The sequence below is a fragment of the Oncorhynchus masou genome, unplaced genomic scaffold (assembly GCF_036934945.1).
Source record: "Oncorhynchus masou masou isolate Uvic2021 unplaced genomic scaffold, UVic_Omas_1.1 unplaced_scaffold_2901, whole genome shotgun sequence".
In the NCBI taxonomy this organism is placed as follows: Eukaryota; Metazoa; Chordata; class Actinopteri; order Salmoniformes; family Salmonidae; genus Oncorhynchus; species Oncorhynchus masou.
In genome coordinates, this window is record NW_027009323.1 from 27,180 (window position 1) to 46,594 (window position 19,415).

The following is a 19,415-nucleotide window of genomic DNA, read 5'->3' on the forward strand; positions in this document are numbered from 1 at the left end:
GGGATAACAGGGTTAATACCCTATAGACTGGGGAGATACTGGACAGGGACAACAGGGTTAATACCCTATAGACTGGGGAGATACTGGACAGGGACAACAGGTCTTATACCGTATAGACTGGGGAGATACTGGACAGGGATAACAGGGTTAATACCCTATAGACTGGGGAGATACTGGACAGGGACAACAGGGTTAATACCCTATAGACTGGGGAGATACTGGACAGGGACAACAGGTCTTATACCCTATAGACTGGGGAGATACTGGACAGGGACAACAGGTCTTATACCCTATAGACTGGGGAGATACTGGACAGGGATAACAGGTCTTATACCGTATAGACTGGGGAGATACTGGACAGGGATAACAGGTCTTATACCCTATAGACTGGGGAGATACTGGACAGGGACAACAGGTCTTATACCCTATAGACTGGGGAGATACTGGACAGGGACAACAGGTCTTATACCCTATAGACTGGGGAGATACTGGACAGGGATAACTGGGTCTTATACCCTATAGACTGGGGAGATACTGGACAGGGACAACAGGGTTAATACCCTATAGACTGGGGAGATACTGGACAGGGATAACAGGTCTTATACCCTATAGACTGGGGAGATACTGGACAGGGACAACAGGTCTTATACCCTATAGACTGGGGAGATACTGGACAGGGACAACAGGTCTTATACCCTATAGACTGGGGAGATACTGGACAGGGATAACAGGTCTTATACCCTATAGACTGGGGAGATACTGGACAGGGACAACAGGTCTTATACCCTATAGACTGGGGAGATACTGGACAGGGACAACAGGTCTTATACCCTATAGACTGGGGAGATACTGGACAGGGATAACTGGGTCTTATACCGTATAGACTGGGGAGATACTGGACAGGGACAACAGGTCTTATACCCTATAGACTGGGGAGATACTGGACAGGGATAACAGGTCTTATACCCTATAGACTGGGGAGATACTGGACAGGGACAACAGGGTTAATACCCTATAGACTGGGGAGATACTGGACAGGGACAACAGGTCTTATACCCTATAGACTGGGGAGATACTGGACAGGGATAACAGGTCTTATACCCTATAGACTGGGGAGATACTGGACAGGGACAACAGGTCTTATACCCTATAGACTGGGGAGATACTGGACAGGGACAACAGGGTTAATACCCTATAGACTGGGGAGATACTGGACAGGGACAACAGGTCTTATACCCTATAGACTGGGGAGATACTGGACAGGGACAACAGGTCTTATACCCTATAGACTGGGGAGATACTGGACAGGGACAACAGGTCTTATACCGTATAGACTGGGGAGATACTGGACAGGGACAACAGGTCTTATACCGTATAGACTGGGGAGATACTGGACAGGGACAACAGGGTTAATACCCTATAGACTGGGGAGATACTGGACAGGGACAACAGGGTTAATACCCTATAGACTGGGGAGATACTGGACAGGGACAACAGGGTTAATACCCTATAGACTGGGGAGATACTGGACAGGGACAACAGGTCTTATACCCTATAGACTGGGGAGATACTGGACAGGGACAGCAGGTCTTATACCCTATAGACTGGGGAGATACTGGACAGGGACAGCAGGTCTTATACCCTATAGACTGGGGAGATACTGGACAGGGACAACAGGTCTTATACCCTATAGACTGGGGAGATACTGGACAGGGACAACAGGTCTTATACCGTATAGTCTGGGGAGATACTGGACAGGGACAACAGGTCTTATACCGTATAGTCTGGGGAGATACTGGACAGGGACAACAGGTCTTATACCCTATAGACTGGGGAGATACTGGACAGGGACAACAGGTCTTATACCCTATAGACTGGGGAGATACTGGACAGGGACAGCAGGTCTTATACCCTATAGACTGGGGAGATACTGGACAGGGACAACAGGTCTTATACCCTATAGACTGGGGAGATACTGGACAGGGACAACAGGTCTTATACCCTATAGACTGGGGAGATACTGGACAGGGACAACAGGTCTTATACCGTATAGACTGGGGAGATACTGGACAGGGATAACAGGTCTTATACCCTATAGACTGGGGAGATACTGGACAGGGACAACAGGTCTTATACCCTATAGACTGGGGAGATACTGGACAGGGACAACAGGTCTTATACCGTATAGACTGGGGAGATACTGGACAGGGATAACAGGTCTTATACCCTATAGACTGGGGAGATACTGGACAGGGACAACAGGTCTTATACCGTATAGACTGGGGAGATACTGGACAGGGACAACAGGTCTTATACCGTATAGACTGGGGAGATACTGGACAGGGACAACAGGGTTAATACCCTATAGACTGGGGAGATACTGGACAGGGACAACAGGTCTTATACCGTATAGACTGGGGAGATACTGGACAGGGACAACAGGGTTAATACCCTATGGACTGGGGAGATACTGGACAGGGACAACAGGGTTAATACCCTATAGACTGGGGAGATACTGGACAGGGACAACAGGGTTAATACCCTATAGACTGGGGAGATACTGGACAGGGACAACAGGTCTTATACCCTATAGACTGGGGAGATACTGGACAGGGACAACAGGGTTAATACCCTATAGACTGGGGAGATACTGGACAGGGACAACAGGGTTAATACCCTATAGACTGGGGAGATACTGGACAGGGACAACAGGGTTAATACCCTATAGACTGGGGAGATACTGGACAGGGACAACAGGTCTTATACCCTATAGACTGGGGAGATACTGGACAGGGACAACAGGGTTAATACCCTATAGACTGGGGAGATACTGGACAGGGACAACAGGGTTAATACCCTATAGACTGGGGAGATACTGGACAGGGACAACAGGTCTTATACCCTATAGACTGGGGAGATACTGGACAGGGACAACAGGGTTAATACCCTATAGACTGGGGAGATACTGGACAGGGACAACAGGGTTAATACCCTATAGACTGGGGAGATACTGGACAGGGACAACAGGGTTAATACCCTATAGACTGGGGAGATACTGGACAGGGACAACAGGGTTAATACCCTATAGACTGGGGAGATACTGGACAGGGACAACAGGTCTTATACCCTATAGACTGGGGAGATACTGGACAGGGACAACAGGTCTTATACCCTATAGACTGGGGAGATACTGGACAGGGATAACAGGTCTTATACCCTATAGTCTGGGGAGATACTGGACAGGGACAACAGGGTTAATACCCTATAGTCTGGGGAGATACTGGACAGGGACAACAGGTCTTATACCCTATAGACTGGGGAGATACTGGACAGGGATAACAGGTCTTATACCCTATAGACTGGGGAGATACTGGACAGGGATAACAGGGTTAATACCCTATAGACTGGGGAGATACTGGACAGGGACAACAGGTCTTATACCCTATAGACTGGGGAGATACTGGACAGGGATAACAGGGTTAATACCCTATAGACTGGGGAGATACTGGACAGGGACAACAGGGTTAATACCCTATAGACTGGGGAGATACTGGACAGGGACAACAGGGTTAATACCCTATAGACTGGGGAGATACTGGACAGGGACAACAGGTCTTATACCCTATAGACTGGGGATATACTGGACAGGGACAACAGGGTTAATACCCTATAGACTGGGGAGATACTGGACAGGGACAACAGGGTTAATACCCTATAGACTGGGGAGATACTGGACAGGGACAACAGGGTTAATACCCTATAGACTGGGGAGATACTGGACAGGGACAACAGGGTTAATACCCTATAGACTGGGGAGATACTGGACAGGGACAACAGGGTTAATACCCTATAGACTGGGGAGATACTGGACAGGGACAACAGGTCTTATACCGTATAGACTGGGGATATACTGGACAGGGACAACAGGGTTAATACCCTATAGACTGGGGAGATACTGGACAGGGACAACAGGGTTAATACCCTATAGACTGGGGAGATACTGGACAGGGACAACAGGGTTAATACCCTATAGACTGGGGAGATACTGGACAGGGACAACAGGGTTAATACCCTATAGACTGGGGAGATACTGGACAGGGACAACAGGGTTAATACCCTATAGACTGGGGAGATACTGGACAGGGACAACAGGGTTAATACCCTATAGACTGGGGAGATACTGGACAGGGACAACAGGTCTTATACCCTATAGACTGGGGAGATACTGGACAGGGACAACAGGGTTAATACCCTATAGACTGGGGAGATACTGGACAGGGACAACAGGTCTTATACCGTATAGACTGGGGAGATACTGGACAGGGACAACAGGGTTAATACCCTATAGACTGGGGAGATACTGGACAGGGACAACAGGGTTAATACCCTATAGACTGGGGAGATACTGGACAGGGATAACAGGTCTTATACCGTATAGACTGGGGAGATACTGGACAGGGACAACAGGGTTAATACCCTATAGACTGGGGAGATACTGGACAGGGACAACAGGGTTAATACCCTATAGACTGGGGAGATACTGGACAGGGACAACAGGGTTAATACCCTATAGACTGGGGAGATACTGGACAGGGATAACAGGTATTATACCCTATAGACTGGGGAGATACTGGACAGGGACAACAGGGTTAATACCCTATAGACTGGGGAGATACTGGACAGGGATAACAGGTCTTATACCCTATAGACTGGGGAGATACTGGACATTCAACTCAATTCAAGGGGCTTTATTGGCATGGGAAACATATGTTTACATTGCCAAAGCAGGTTTTTTGGTAGATTTACATATATGGAGGAGTATAAATATTGTAACACAAGAAAGAGATACACTTATAGAGGGCATTTGCCATTCTGGTAAAATACATTGTCTATTGTATAGGAGAGGAGACCAGAGGAGGTCATAGATGTATAGGACAGCTGGAAACACTAAAGATGGAGACACATAGTCTACAGATTCTAGACAACCACATGAAGAGAAGGCGACATAAGACGTATAGGATAGCGGAACACTAAAAACAGATCACATGAAGAGAAGGAGACATAAGACGTATAGGATAGCGGAACACTAAAAACAGACCACATTAAGAGAAGGAGACATAAGACTAGGATAGCGGAACACTAAAAACAGACCACATTAAGAGAAGGAGACATGTCGGCGCCAAGACGGCTGGACACACCAAAAACTAGAGGAAACACAGTCTGCTGATCCGAGATAAAGACACACATACAAAAGAACACATGGAGCTAATTACAGGGTCAAAGCATAGGTCATAGGTTAGAGGGACGTATTAGTTTTAGGTCAAAGCAAGGGTCTTGCCATTATTATAATCTAACGCAAAGCAGATGTGGGTGTTAGTGGGCGGAAGCAAGTAGGAAGCCTGAACTAAAAAGATAATGATAAACAAAGAATCAGGGAAATATGTATATCTGCATATGGGGTGGACCGATATGAGATAGGTGGATAAATACTGGAGCCGGGGCTCTGGAAAGTGGAGTATGTTCCGCGGACCATCCCGGCTTGCTATATTCTTGTATTAAAAAGCCGAATTGACTTCACAAGTTCTGTAATGCGTTAATTTTGATCCGATTTTCCACGACAGTGTCTGTCTGTCTGTCTGTCTGTCTGTCTGTCTGTCTGTCTGTCTGTCTGTCTGTCTGTCTGTCTGTCTGTCTGTCTGTCTAACCATCAACTTTGGTCATCCCTCCTTTTCCAGTGTAAAAAAGACAAATATCAGACACCTATCCCCAGCTCCTTCTCAGCACAGCTGGTTCGCTTTGAGCAGAGAGAAGACGGAGGGAGGGAGTGATGGAGAGAAGATGGAGGGAGGGAGAGAAGATGGAGGGAGGGAGAGAAGATGGAGGGAGGGAGTGATGGAGAGAAGATGGAGGGAAGGGAGAGAAGATGGAGGGAGGGAGTGATGGAGAGAAGATGGAGGGAAGGGAGAGAAGACGGGCATTGGGAGAAACAATATATATATCTCTCCCTGTCTAAAATAGACACACACTAGCTGACCGACTAAATCTGACACATCCATCTAGCATCCCGTCAGGACACCGCTTTCTCTCTCTCCCTCTCTCTCCCCTTTCTCTCTCTCCCTCTCTATCCCCTTTCTCTCTCTCCCTCTCTATCCCCTTTCTCTCTCTCCCCTTTGTCTCTCTCCCTCTCTCTCCCCTTTCTCTCTCTCCCTCTCTATCCCTCTCTTTCTCTCTCTCCCCTTTCTCTCTATCCCCTTTCTCTCTCTCCCTCTCTATCCCCTTTCTCTCTCTCCCCTTTCTCTCTCTCCCTCTCTATCCCCTTTCTCTCTCTCCCTCTCTATCCCCTTTCTCTCTATCCCCTTTCTCTCTCTCCCTCTCTATCCCCTTTCTCTCTCTCCCTCTCTATCCCCTTTCTCTCTCTCCCTCTCTATCCCCTTTCTCTCTCTCCCTCTCTATCCCCTTTCTCTCTCTCCCTCTCTATCCCCTTTCTCTCTCTCCCTCTCTCTCCCCTTTCTCTCTCTCCCCTTTCTCTCTCTCCCTCTCTATCCCCTTTCTCTCTCTCCCTCTCTCTCCCCCTTTCTCTCTCTCCCCTTTCTCTCTCTCCCTCTCTATCCCCTTTCTCTCTCTCCCTCTCTATCCCCTTTCTCTCTCTCCCTCTCTATCCCCTTTCTCTCTCTCCCTCTCTCTCCCCTTTCTCTCTCTCCCTCTCTCTCCCCTTTCTCTCTCTCCCTCTCTATCCCCTTTCTCTCTCTCCCCTTTCTCTCTCTCCCTCTCTATCCCCTTTCTCTCTCTCCCTCTCTATCCCCTTTCTCTCTCTCCCTCTCTATCCCCTTTCTCTCTCTCCCTCTCTATCCCCTTTCTCTCTCTCCCTCTCTATCCCCTTTCTCTCTCTCCCTCTCTATCCCCTTTCTCTCTCTCCCTCTCTCTCTCCCTCTCCATCCCCTTTCTCTCTCTCCCTCTCTATCCCCATTCTCTCTATCCCCTTTCTCTCTCTCCCTCTCTATCCCCTTTCTCTCTCTCCCTCTCTATCCCCTTTCTCTCTCTCCCTCTCTATCCCCTTTATCTCTCTCCCTCTCTATCCCCTTTCTCTCTCTCCCTCTCTATCCCCTTTCTCTCTCTCCCTCTCTCTCCCCTTTCTCTCTCTCCCCTTTCTCTCTCTCCCCTTTCTCTCTCTCCCTCTCTATCCCCTTTCTCTCTCTCCCTCTCTATCCCCTTTCTCTCTCTCCCTCTCTCTCCCCTTTCTCTCTCTCCCCTTTCTCTCTCTCCCTCTCTATCCCCTTTCTCTCTCTCCCTCTCTATCCCCTTTCTCTCTCTCCCTCTCTATCCCCTTTCTCTCTCTCCCTCTCTCTCCCCTTTCTCTCTCTCCCTCTCTCTCCCCTTTCTCTCTCTCCCTCTCTATCCCCTTTCTCTCTCTCCCCTTTCTCTCTCTCCCTCTCTATCCCCTTTCTCTCTCTCCCTCTCTATCCCCTTTCTCTCTCTCCCTCTCTATCCCCTTTCTCTCTCTCCCTCTCTATCCCCTTTCTCTCTCTCCCTCTCTATCCCCTTTCTCTCTCTCCCTCTCTATCCCCTTTCTCTCTCTCCCTCTCTCTCCCCTTTCTCTCTCTCCCTCTCTATCCCCTTTCTCTCTCTCCCTCTCTATCCCCTTTCTCTCTCTCCCTCTCTATCCCCTTTCTCTCTCTCCCTCTCTATCCCCTTTCTCTCTCTCCCTCTCTATCCCCTTTCTCTCTCTCCCTCTCTCTCCCCTTTCTCTCTCTCCCTCTCTATCCCCTTTCTCTCTCTCCCCTTTCTCTCTCTCCCTCTCTATCCCCTTTCTCTCTCTCTCTCCCTCTCTATCCCCTTTCTCTCTCTCCCTCTCTATCCCTCTCTTTTTCTCTCACCCCTCTCTCCTTCTCTTTCCCTCTCGTTCTCTCCAAATTGGCCTCTGATAGAGCACACGTGTGAGTGAGTGAGGCATTACCTGAGGTGGGTTAGGGTTAGGGTGAGGCATTACCTGAGGTGGGTTAGGGTTAAGGTGAGGGTTAGGGTTAAGGTGAGGGTTAGGGTGAGGGTTAGGGTTAGGGTTAAGGTGAGGGTTAGGGTTAAGGTGAGGGTTAGGGTTAAGGTGAGGGTTTGGGTTAAGGTGAGGGTTAGGGTTAAGGTGAGGGTTAGGGTTAAGGTGAGGGTTAGGGTTAGGGTTAGGTTGAGGCATTACCTGAGGTGGGTGACTTGCTTCTCTCCATGTCCATGGACACCTGGTTGTCGGACAGTTCCGTTAGGCCTGTCACAGCCAATCAGATTCCAAGAGGAAGAGGAGGATAGAGAGAGACTCTTTAGTCATGGTCATATAAAGAAAGCATGGTGATTCAACAGACAGTTGGCAGTGCTGCAACAGTGTTTGTTGCCTTGGTAATATAACAATCAGTTGTCAGTGTTGTAACAGTGTATGTTGCCATGGTGATACAACAGACAGTTGTCAGTGCTCTAACAGTGTATGTTGCCATGGTGATACAACAGACAGTTGTCAGTGTTGTAACAGTGTATGTTGCCATGGTGATGCAACAGACAGGTGTCAGTGCTCTAACAGTGTATGTTGCCATGTTGAGACTACAGACAGTTGTCAGTGCTGTAACAGTGCCGTTGCCATGGTGATACAACATGCAGTTGCCAGTGATGGAACAGTGCCCGTTGTGATGGCGATACAACAGACAGTTGTCAGTGCTCTAACAGTGTATGTTCCCATGGTGATACAACAGACAGTTGTCAGTGCTGTAACCATGTATGTTGCCATGGTGATACAACCGACAGTTGTCAGTGCTATAACCATGTATGTTGCCATGGTGATACAACAGACAGTTGTCAGTGCTGTAACCGTGTCTGTTGCCATGGTGATACAATATACAGTTGTCAGTGCTCTAACCGTGTCTGTTGCCATGGTGATACAACATGCAGTTGTCAGTGCTGTAACCATCTCTGTTGCCATGGTAATAGAACAATCGGTTGTCGGTGCTGTAACAGTGCTTGTTGCCATGGTGATACAATAGACAGTTGTCAGTGCTGTAACAGTGTCTGTTACCATGGTGATACAACCTATAGCTGTCAGTGGCATAACAGTGTCTGTTGCCATGGTGATACAACATGCAGTTGTCAGTAGCATAACAGTGTCTGTTGCCATGGTGATACAACCTATAGCTGTCAGTGGCATAACAGTGTCTGTTGCCATGGTGATACAACATGCAGTTGTCAGTAGCATAACAGTGGCTGTTGCCTTTCTGAGGATGACAACTCTGATCCTGAAGCAACACACAAGATTCAGGAAGTTTCATCCATACATAATGATCGTATATTCACTTCCCACTGGGGGGGAAAACTGGTTGAGTCAACGTTGTTTCCATGTCATTTCAACCACCAAGATCTATGTGATGATGGTGAATCCATGTTGAAAACGAATTCGATGTGTAAATGTAAGGGCATTGTGTTTTTTTCTTCACCTAACTTTTAACTTAAACCCAATGACATGCTGAATTTTTTTTTTGTTGATTTCACATTGAATTCACATTAGTTGACAACTCAATCCAAATGTAAATCCAAACTAGAAGATGAACTGACGTTCTGTGCCCAGATGGTCGTGCTGTTGTCATCTCACGTTTCTCTACTTATAATTGTCTCAAGACTTCCTGGAAATTGACGATCGCTGTAGCCAGAGGGTTATACAGAATGATATGTGAATCCACGTTGAAGCTCGGGATCAGCTTAGCACACCATCAGCATGCATGGCAACAAACACTATAGGAAATGAGGCCTGCACTTCAGAGTTTAAACCGCCTCAGTTGCCTTGTTCTTTTAGAGATTCCTCCCTGAGATTGGAAGGTTGGAAGTTCGATTCCCAGCTGAGTCATACCAAAGACTGTATAAATGAGACCTGATGCGTCTCTGCTTGGCCCTCGGCATTAAGGATATAGATTAGGGGGTAAGGCCTTACAACCTGTCCAAGGGACGTTGTACAGGAGGCCACCTCACGCTACAGGAAGCTACCTAAAAGGTATGGCGTCATTGTAAATAAGAATTTGTTCTTAATTAACTGATTTGCCTCGTTAAATAAAGGTCAAATAAAAAAATTAATATATACTGTTGGTACTTAAGTATATTTTAGCAATAACATTTTCTTTTGACACTTAAGTATATTTAAAACCAAAAAACTGTTTTACTTTTCTGCAAATAATATTTTACTGGGTGACTTTCACTTTTACTGAAGTCATTTTCTATTAAGGTATCTTTACTTTTACTCAAATAATAAGATTTGGTATTTTTTCCACCACTGGGGGTTGGAACCAAAATCATTTTCTAATCGTTTCGTTCGAAACAGGACCTTCTGAAATGGAAGGCAATTCAGATGGTTAAAACATATGCAGTGCAGTGCTCATTCAAATAGACAAACACAACTTATAAAGACGGAACAAAGACCTTGTCGCAGAGTGATGAAGATTGTCCTAAATCTGGTCATGTAGTAAAATCTGAAAACTCATGTGGAATCTAAACTTTAGTATTTTAGTTAATTAACTTCAATCTTTACAGTCTACCGGTAGCATTAGACCAGCGTCCTCGAATTATGGGCAATGTTGTGTTTCATAAATAAATCATCATAATTCCCCTAGTGTATTTCATATTTCAGAAGTACATTGTTATAACTGAGTAACTTGGCTGGGACAAAACTCAGCTAAGAAGTTTTAATTAAATCCATTACTTTGATCAACTGCAGTGGGAAAAATATGACGTAATTAATGAAATGAATGGTAATTTAAAAATAAATCATATTAAATATCTCACAAAGAAGTCGATTAATGATCAAAATATTGACTTAGCTATAAAAAGGTGTACATAATATTTATAATACAATGTTTGAATGTCTCTGTCATGATTGTAATTTCAATCACTCATATCTTTTGTGCTTCATTTTGCAATGCACCTACTGTGGCTTGGCTATTTGACATTTAGTCATTTCATAAACGAGATACAAGTTTCTAACGGGACCTTGGCAAAAGGACCTACTATATTGAGATAACTGGACTATTGGGATTTAACATGACACAGGTTCTGATAAAGCCGTGGCATTAAATTCGATAACGGTTGCGCTGACACCGGGACTTGTCTTGTTTCAGAGCTGTTTCAGTAAAAATCTACGTCATTCCAATCATCTCTCTAGTACGCCCCCTTGCCACTATCCTCTTGTCCCCTTAATTCCTTGTCCCACTTCGTCCCTTCTCCCCTTGTCCCCTTGTCTCCCGCCCCAGTCTCCTTGTCCCCTTGTCCCCTGATAGGACTTCCTTGCCTTGAGGATCACCTGACTTACTCTGATAGGACTTACGGATCCTTTTCTTTGAATCTGAATAAAAGTGAGACAGGCTGCGCATGCAAAAGTCTTTAGGTAGGTTCACATGCCCATACCAGCAGCCAGACACCAAGAGGGAGGGAGGAAGGAGGAGGAGGGAGAGAGAGAGAGAAGAACACAAGGCCCAGAGTGAAAAGGAAAGTGAAGGCAAGCAGAAACCCAGTTAGTGTATAGTGGAGACACCCAGGCTCAAAAAGATCAACTCAGAACAGTAAATAAATTGAGGGGAGGGAGGAAAAACTCTGATTGGCTGGAGCTGATTGGCTCCCAAGTGGGTGGGTCTATGCCCTCCCAGGACCACCCATGGCTGCACCCCTGCCCAGTCATGTGAAACCCATAGATTAGGGCCTAATGAATGTATTACTATTGACTGATGTCCTTACATGAATTGTAAGTCAGTAGTTGAAATTGTTGCATATTGCTTTTACATGTTTCTTCAGTATAGCATAGATTCAACCTCGGGGGGAGATTTGCAAAAATCTTTGAAAAATTTGAAAAATCTCAAATAGAAAATATATTTGGATTTGTTTCACACTTTTTTGGCTACTACATGATGCCATATGTGTTATTTCATAGTGTTGATGTCTTCAATTGTATTCTACAACGTAGAAAATAGTAAAAATAAAGAAAAACCCTGAATGATTTGACTGATTTGACTGATACTGTATACCTCTCCATAATGCGTAGGAATACTTTGGAAACATTTTCCAAATTAAAAAACATTTGGACCTGATTTTCTGTTGTTTTTACAGTCTTACTTCCACCCTAAAAAATGTATTTTTTTGAGGGGACCAAATAAAACCACCCGCAGGCCAAATTGGGCCGGCGGCCAACAGTTTGGGGAACCCTGGTCTAAGATATGCGAAGAGATGCTTCGGCAGGTCTTATCTAAGAGTAGTGCTCAAGCAAAAGTGACTGAAAGAACCACAACACGCACATGACGCCACCGTGGAATGCAGCCGGTCACATGCACCTCACATGGTTGTTTGTGAATGGTGGTGTGTTTGGTTTTGTTTATGTATTGTAGTGAGGCAGAGAGGTTAGGAGAAGAGGCAGAGAGGTTAGGAGAAGAGGCAGAGAGGTTAGGAGAAGAGGCAGAGAGGTTAGGAGAAGAGGCAGAGAGGTTAGGAGAAGAGACCGAGAGGTTAGGAGAAGAGACCGAGAGGTTAGGAGAAGAGACCGAGAGGTTAGGAGAAGAGACCGAGAGGTTAGGAGAAGAGACCGAGAGGTTAGGAGAAGAGACCGAGAGGTTAGGAGAAGAGACCCGAGAGGTTAGGAGAAGAGACCGAGAGGTTAGGAGAAGAGACCGAGAGGTTAGGAGAAGAGACCGGGAGGTTAGGAGAAGAGACCGAGAGGTTAGGAGAAGAGACCGAGAGGTTAGGAGAAGAGACCGAGAGGTTAGGAGAAGAGACCGAGAGGTTAGGAGAAGAGACAGGAAAGAGAAAGAAAGGACAACTGAGATAAGTTTAAGACAGAAATGGAGAGTGAGGTCATGACAGATACCAGAAAGATGAAAAGAAAATGGGAGAAGAGAGAGACAGAGAGATGGATGTAGAGAGAGGGAGATATTGTTGATACAGTATGTCTATGTGTGTGAACATACCAGTACATGTGATTACTGTACATTTATGTGTACAGTATATGCATTTGTGTGTGTGTGTGTGTGTGTGTGTGTCTGTGTGTGTGTCTGTGTGTGTGTCTGTGTGTGTGTGTGTGTGTGTGTGTGTGTGTGTGTGTGTGTGTGTGTGTGTGTGTGTGTGTGTGTGTGTGTGTGTGTGTGTAGAACACGGGGCGTGTACCTCTACCTGAGGTGGACTGTCTGTTTTTGCGTGGGGAGCGTGTGAGACGTTGGTAGGGGTCAGCGGCTCCGTACAGGTCCAACGTGCTCACACACATCAGGATGGTCTTCTGAATGTAGTCCACCACCACTAGACCATTGCAGCTCCCAAACGCTAGACTGACACACAGAGACACACAGAGACACACAGAGACACACAGAGACACACAGAGACACACAGAGACACACACAGAGGGTAGTCTTAAAGAGAGTCTAGTTAGTGTGTAATGGAACGTAGTAACTGCACCCATAACCTGAAGAATAGCTCCTATCTAATGTAATGGCCATCTCGGTATATATAGTAATGTACACTCTTAGGGGGGGGGGTAAGGTGCTATCTAACCCACCTAAAAAGGTAACTTGGCTGTCCCCATAAAATAATCCTTTGAAGAACCCCTGTTGGTTCCAGGTAGAAGGAAGGTTTTTTTACATGGAAATTGATTGGTAAAAGCATAATCAATGAAATTGATTGGTAAAAGCATAATAATTTGCAAATAAATTCATTAAAAATCCTACAATGTGATTTTCTGGATTTTTTCCCCCTCATTTTGTCTGTCATAGTTGAAGTGTACCTTTGATGAAAATTACAGGCCTCTCTCATCTTTTTAAGTGGGAGAACTTGCACAATTGGTGGATGACTAAATACTTTTTTGCCCCACTGTATATATATGAAACATACATGTATTGATTCCAATGTCAACACTAGAACATCACTTTAGATTTCAGCTCAATGCTTCTTTCATACCAAGTGGTATGCAGAGACCTTGTGACATAACCCCAGTGTATGTGTAGGGGTGAAAACCTACAGTACCAGTGCCAAGACAGTATACAGAACAAAACATCTGAATAGCTTCAGGGGAGAACGGTTCGTGACCTTGTCTGTGTGCCTCCAGCACTGTAGACTCACTGTAGACTCTTATTTATTTTTTCAAGAGCTGCGAATGTATCAGCTTTGTCGACCAAACTCTGGAAAACATAAGCTTGGTAATGGCCTTGAGGCTTTTCTATTGATTAACTGGAGAGAAGCAGCCAAGGAGGCATCAAAGTTTCTCTCCTCTGTCAAAACAGCCCCTTTTCCCAGAAAACCAGACACATTTTATTTTTGTTACTTTTTTGAATCATGTTTCACCGATTACAGTTTCCTTCTGCTACGGTTAAATTATAGATGAGTGGGTGAAATGAAATATGAAATATATGTATTACTGTATTTAGGAGTATGCTTTATTCAATTTATTAGAAAATAGCTGCTGGGATGATGAATAAAGAGACAGAGAGGGACTGAGGGACAGAGAGAGAGACAGAGGGACAGAGACAGAAAGGGACAGATAGAGAAAGGGACAGAGAGAGAGAGACATAGAGGGACAGAGAGAGAGACAGAGGGACAGAGGGACAGAGAGAGAGACAGAGAGACAGAGAGAGAGACATAGAGGGACAGAGAGGGAGACAGAGAGACAGAGAGGGACATAGAGGGACAGAGAGAGAAAGGGACAGAGAGAGAGACAGAGGGACAAAGAGAGACAGAGGGACAAAGAGAGACAGAGGGACAGAGAGAAAGAGGGACAGAGACAGAGGGACAGAGAGACAGATGGACAGAGAGAGAGACAGGGACAGAGAGAAAGAGGGACAGAGACAGAGGGACAGAGAGACAGAGGGACAGAGAGAGAGACAGAGGGACAGAGAGAGAGACAGAGGGACAGAGAGAGAGACAGAGGGACAGAGAGAGAGACAGAGGGACAGAGAGACAGAGAGAGAGACATAGAGGGACAGAGAGGGAGACAGAGAGACAGAGAGGGACATAGAGGGACAGAGAGAGAAAGGGACAGAGAGAGAGACAGAGGGACAAAGAGAGACAGAGGGACAGAGAGAGAGACAGGGACAGAGAGAAAGAGGGACAGAGACAGAGGGACAGAGAGAGAGACAGAGGGACAGAGAGAGAGACAGAGGGACAGAGAGAGACATAGAGGGACAGAGAGAGACATAGAGGGGCAGAGAGAGACATAGAGGGACAGAGAGAGAGACAGAGAGAGAGAGACAGAGGGACAGAGACAGAGGGACAGAGAGAGAGACATAGAGGGACAGAGAGAGAGACATAGAGGGACAGAGAGAGAGACAGAGGGACAGAGAGAGAGACAGATGGACAGAGAGAGAGACAGAGGGACATAGAGAGGGACAGAGGGACAGAGGGACAGAGACAGAGGGACAGAGACAGAGGGACAGAGACAGAGGGACAGAGACAGAAAGGGACCGGGAGAGAGACAGAGGGACAGAGGGACATAGACAGAAAAGGACAGAGAGAGAGACATAGACAGAGACAGAGAGGGACAGAGACAGAGAAAGACATAGAGAAGGTAGCAGAGAGGGACTGGACATAAAGACAGATGTAGATAGACATGGGAGGGAAATGAAAACATGATTGTGTGTGTTTGTGTGGTATAGACAGAGAAAGTAACTTTCCCGATTGGCGCAGATGTCTAAGGCACTGCATTACAGACCCTGATTCGTTCCTAGGCTGTCACAACCGGCCATGATCGGGAGTCAAATAGGGTGTAAATAAGGATGTCTTCTTAACGGACTTGCCTAGTTAAATAACAATTTAAATAAATAAATGAAAGAAAGAAAGAGGCAAAATGGAGAGATGAGAGAGGAGAGGAGGAAGAGGAGAGGAAGAGAGGAAGAGAGGAAGAGAGGAAGAGAGGAAGAGAGGAAGAGAGGAAGAGAGGAGAGGAAGAGAGAAAGAGGAGAGAAAGAGGAGAGAAAGAGGAGAGAAAGAGGAGAGAAAGAGGAGAGGAAGAGGAGAGGAAGAGGAGAGGAAGAGGAGAGGAAGAGAGGAGAGGAGAAGAGATGAGAGGAAGAGAGGAGAGGAAGAGAGGAGAGGAGAGGAGAGGAGAGGAGAAAAGTGTGTGAGTGGACAAGCAGTGTGAGGGAGAGATGGATGGTGTGAGATGGATGGTGTGAGATGGATGGTGAGAGATGGATGGTGAGAGATGGATGGTGAGAGATGGATGGTGAGAGTGTGGAAGTGAGAAGTAGAAAGGGTTTAGAGACACACAGAGAGCCGAAAGTCACTCACAGGCCATAGGCAGAGTTGATATCCAGGCTGGTGATCTGCTGGGGGGGCTCTCTATCCACCCATTGTAGCTGCATCACCAACTCAGCCTGATACCCCGGGGGCATGCGCACTGGACGACTCTTCACTCTGACATACAGAGAGGGGGGGGGGGTAGAGGGGAGAGAGATTTTGAAAGTTATTGTAGAAGTAGAAGTAGAGTTTCGCCGATAACAATTTTACCATCACAGAGACACCTTGGTAGACCCTGTTGAGGTGTCTGACAGAGACACCTTGGTAGACCCTGTTGAGGTGTCTGACAGAGACACCTTGGTAGGACCTGTTGAGGTGTCTGACAGAGACACCTTGGTAGACCCTGTTGAGGTGTCTAACAGAGACACCTTGGTAGACCCTGTTGAGGTGTCTGACAGAGACACCTTGGTAGGACCTGTTGAGGTGTCTGACAGAGACACCTTGGTAGGACCTGTTGAGGTGTCTGACAGAGACACCTTGGTAGACCCTGTTGAGGTGTCTGACAGAGACACCTTGGTAGACCCTGTTGAGGTGTCTGACAGAGACACCTTGGTAGGACCTGTTGAGGTGTCTGACAGAGACACCTTGGTAGACCCTGTTGAGGTGTCTGACAGAGACACCTTGGTAGACCCTGTTGAGGTGTCTGACAGAGACACCTTGGTAGACCCTGTTGAGGTGTCTGACAGAGACACCTTGGTAGACCCTGTTGAGGTGTCTGACAGAGACACCTTGGTAGACCCTGTTGAGGTGTCTGACAGAGACACCTTGGTAGACCCTGTTGAGGTGTCTGACAGAGACACCTTGGTAGACCCTGTTGAGGTGTCTGACAGAGACACCTTGGTAGGACCTGTTGAGGTGTCTGACAGAGACACCTTGGTAGACCCTGTTGAGGTGTCTGACAGAGACACCTTGGTAGACCCTGTTGAGGTGTCTGACAGAAGTGACTCACTTGCGGTAGTGGAGGCTGTCTTGTGAGCCGTTGCTGGGGCTACCGGGCATCTGGGGGGAACTGGGGTCTGAGAAACACGGGTCTGTCTCTGACAGGGAGACAACGTCCTCTGAATGAAACTGCAGACGCACTTCCAGAGACTGTGGATTAGATTAGATGATATTAGATGTATTATCCTGCCACAGGGGGAAAGTTGTGTGGCGCTTCAAAAGACAAAAGACAATACAAATTCATAAATACTGTAGTAAAAAAAGAGTAGAATATACTATAGTATTTACTATCGTATTTTGCAGACTGTAAAACACTGTAGTGTTTTGTGGACTATGGTATACTGCAGAATTTACTGTAGTATTTTGCAAGCTGTAGTATACTGTATTATTTACTGTAGTGTTTTGCAGACTGGAGTATACTGTAGTATTTACTGTAGTGTTTTGCAGACTGTAGTATTTACTGTAGTGTTTACAGTAGTGTTTTGCAGATTGCAGTATACTGTAGTATTTACTCAAGTGTTTCTGGGGACTGTAGTATACTGTAGTATTGACTATATTGTTTTGTGGATATTACTGTAGTATTTACTGTAGTGTTTTGCAGACTGCAGTATACTGTAGTATTTACTCAAGTGTTTCTGGGGACTGTAGTATACTGTAGTATTGACTATTGTTTTGTGGATATTACTGTAGTATTTACTGTAGTGTTTTGCAGACTGCAGTATACTGTAGTATTTACTCTAGTGTTTCTGGGGACTTTACTGTACGTTTTACTTAAGTGTTTCATTTGTTATATTTGACATTGAAGTGGGGAGGGGCTTTCTACTTGAGAAAACCTACTGAACAAGATGCTAAAATAGCACATTTTCCATAACCTGTTGGTAGGTAGGACTGGGTTCTGAACAGAGAGTTCAGAGCTCCTGCTCTAATCTATAGGAACAAAATGTATGGTCTATACTTGTCACGTAGGTTTCTCACTCACGGGTGACACAAATTGGGATATTGGGGAGAGGAAGGCCTAGGGTTTATGCAAATTAGAATACTGTAGTACTACCTATAATTAAACAAGTGTGCGGACTGAACTGTTTTTGTAGAAATGTTTGTGGTTTTGTGTGGATAATACTGTAGTATTTACTGCAGAGTTTTTGTGTGGATAATTGTCATGCATAGGTGTAATAGGTGGCAGGGAAGTCAGGCGCAGGAGAGTCAAACTGAGTGTAAAATGTCTTTAAATAGTCTTTTAATAAAGTTCCAAGAGTATGCTCCATAACACTAAATGTACAAACACCAAACATGGGTACGAGGACCTGACGCGCACCTATACAACAATCACACTATACTGACAATAAAACAATCTCTGACAAAGACATGAGCGGAAACAGAGGGTTAAATACACAACAGGTAATGAATGGGATTGAAAACAGGTGTGTGGAAGACAAGACAAAACCAATGGAAAATTAAAAAAGGATCAATGATGGCTAGAAGACCGGTGACGTCGAACGCCGAGCACCGCCCGAACAAGGAGAGGCAACGACTTCGGCAGAAGTCGTGACAATAATACTGTAGTATTTACTACAGAGTTTTTGTGTGGATAATACTGTAGTATTGTAGTTGAATCAGCTGTACTGACTGGGGAAGTGGGTTAGGAAACATCTCTCATCCACTCACCACTATCTCTGCGTTGGCGTCGTTTTTGCTGAAGCGGTAGAGGATGACGTGGGCAGAGATGCCCACCACACAGAAGAGACGGCTCTGCGGGCACCAGCGGACCATCTGAATGGCGTAAGGGTCCTCCTCTACCTGCTCGACCGCCCGGCCTTCACCCGCATTGGGGTTCTCAAACACCTTAGACGTCTTCAGCTTGTACAGCATCTGCAGCGTAACTGGTCACACAAAGAGTCTAGTTTATAAATGCAAAAAATTGAGTTCTTATGTAATTAGAATTGGTGTTCTTGTTAAGAATTAGAGAAGTGTTAGTATTGATGATAATATAGTAGCGGTAGTATTGCAAGGTATTGTTGATACTATAGTAGTGTTAGTATTGTTGATAATATAGTAGTGGTAGTGGATGATAATATAGCAGCGATGATAATATAGTAGCGATAGCATTGATGCTAATATGGCAGTGTTAGTATTGTCGAGTATTGTTTATAATATAGTAGCGCGAGTATTGATGATAATATAGCAGCGTTACTACTGCT

The 19,415-nt window shown here is 45.8% G+C and overlaps 1 protein-coding gene across 1 annotated transcript; it reads right to left on the minus strand.

The window, feature by feature from the left end:
- Window positions 1–8,188: 8,188 nt before the first annotated feature.
- On the minus strand, window positions 8,189–19,097 carry LOC135534000 (syntaxin-binding protein 5-like; the record flags this gene model as incomplete). The annotated part of the gene is made up of 5 exons (XM_064961163.1): window positions 8,189–8,254; window positions 13,168–13,319; window positions 16,270–16,395; window positions 17,228–17,367; window positions 18,883–19,097. Coding segments are annotated over 5 exons (699 nt in total), but the record flags the coding sequence as incomplete, so codon positions are not given.
- Window positions 19,098–19,415: the final 318 nt, after the last annotated feature.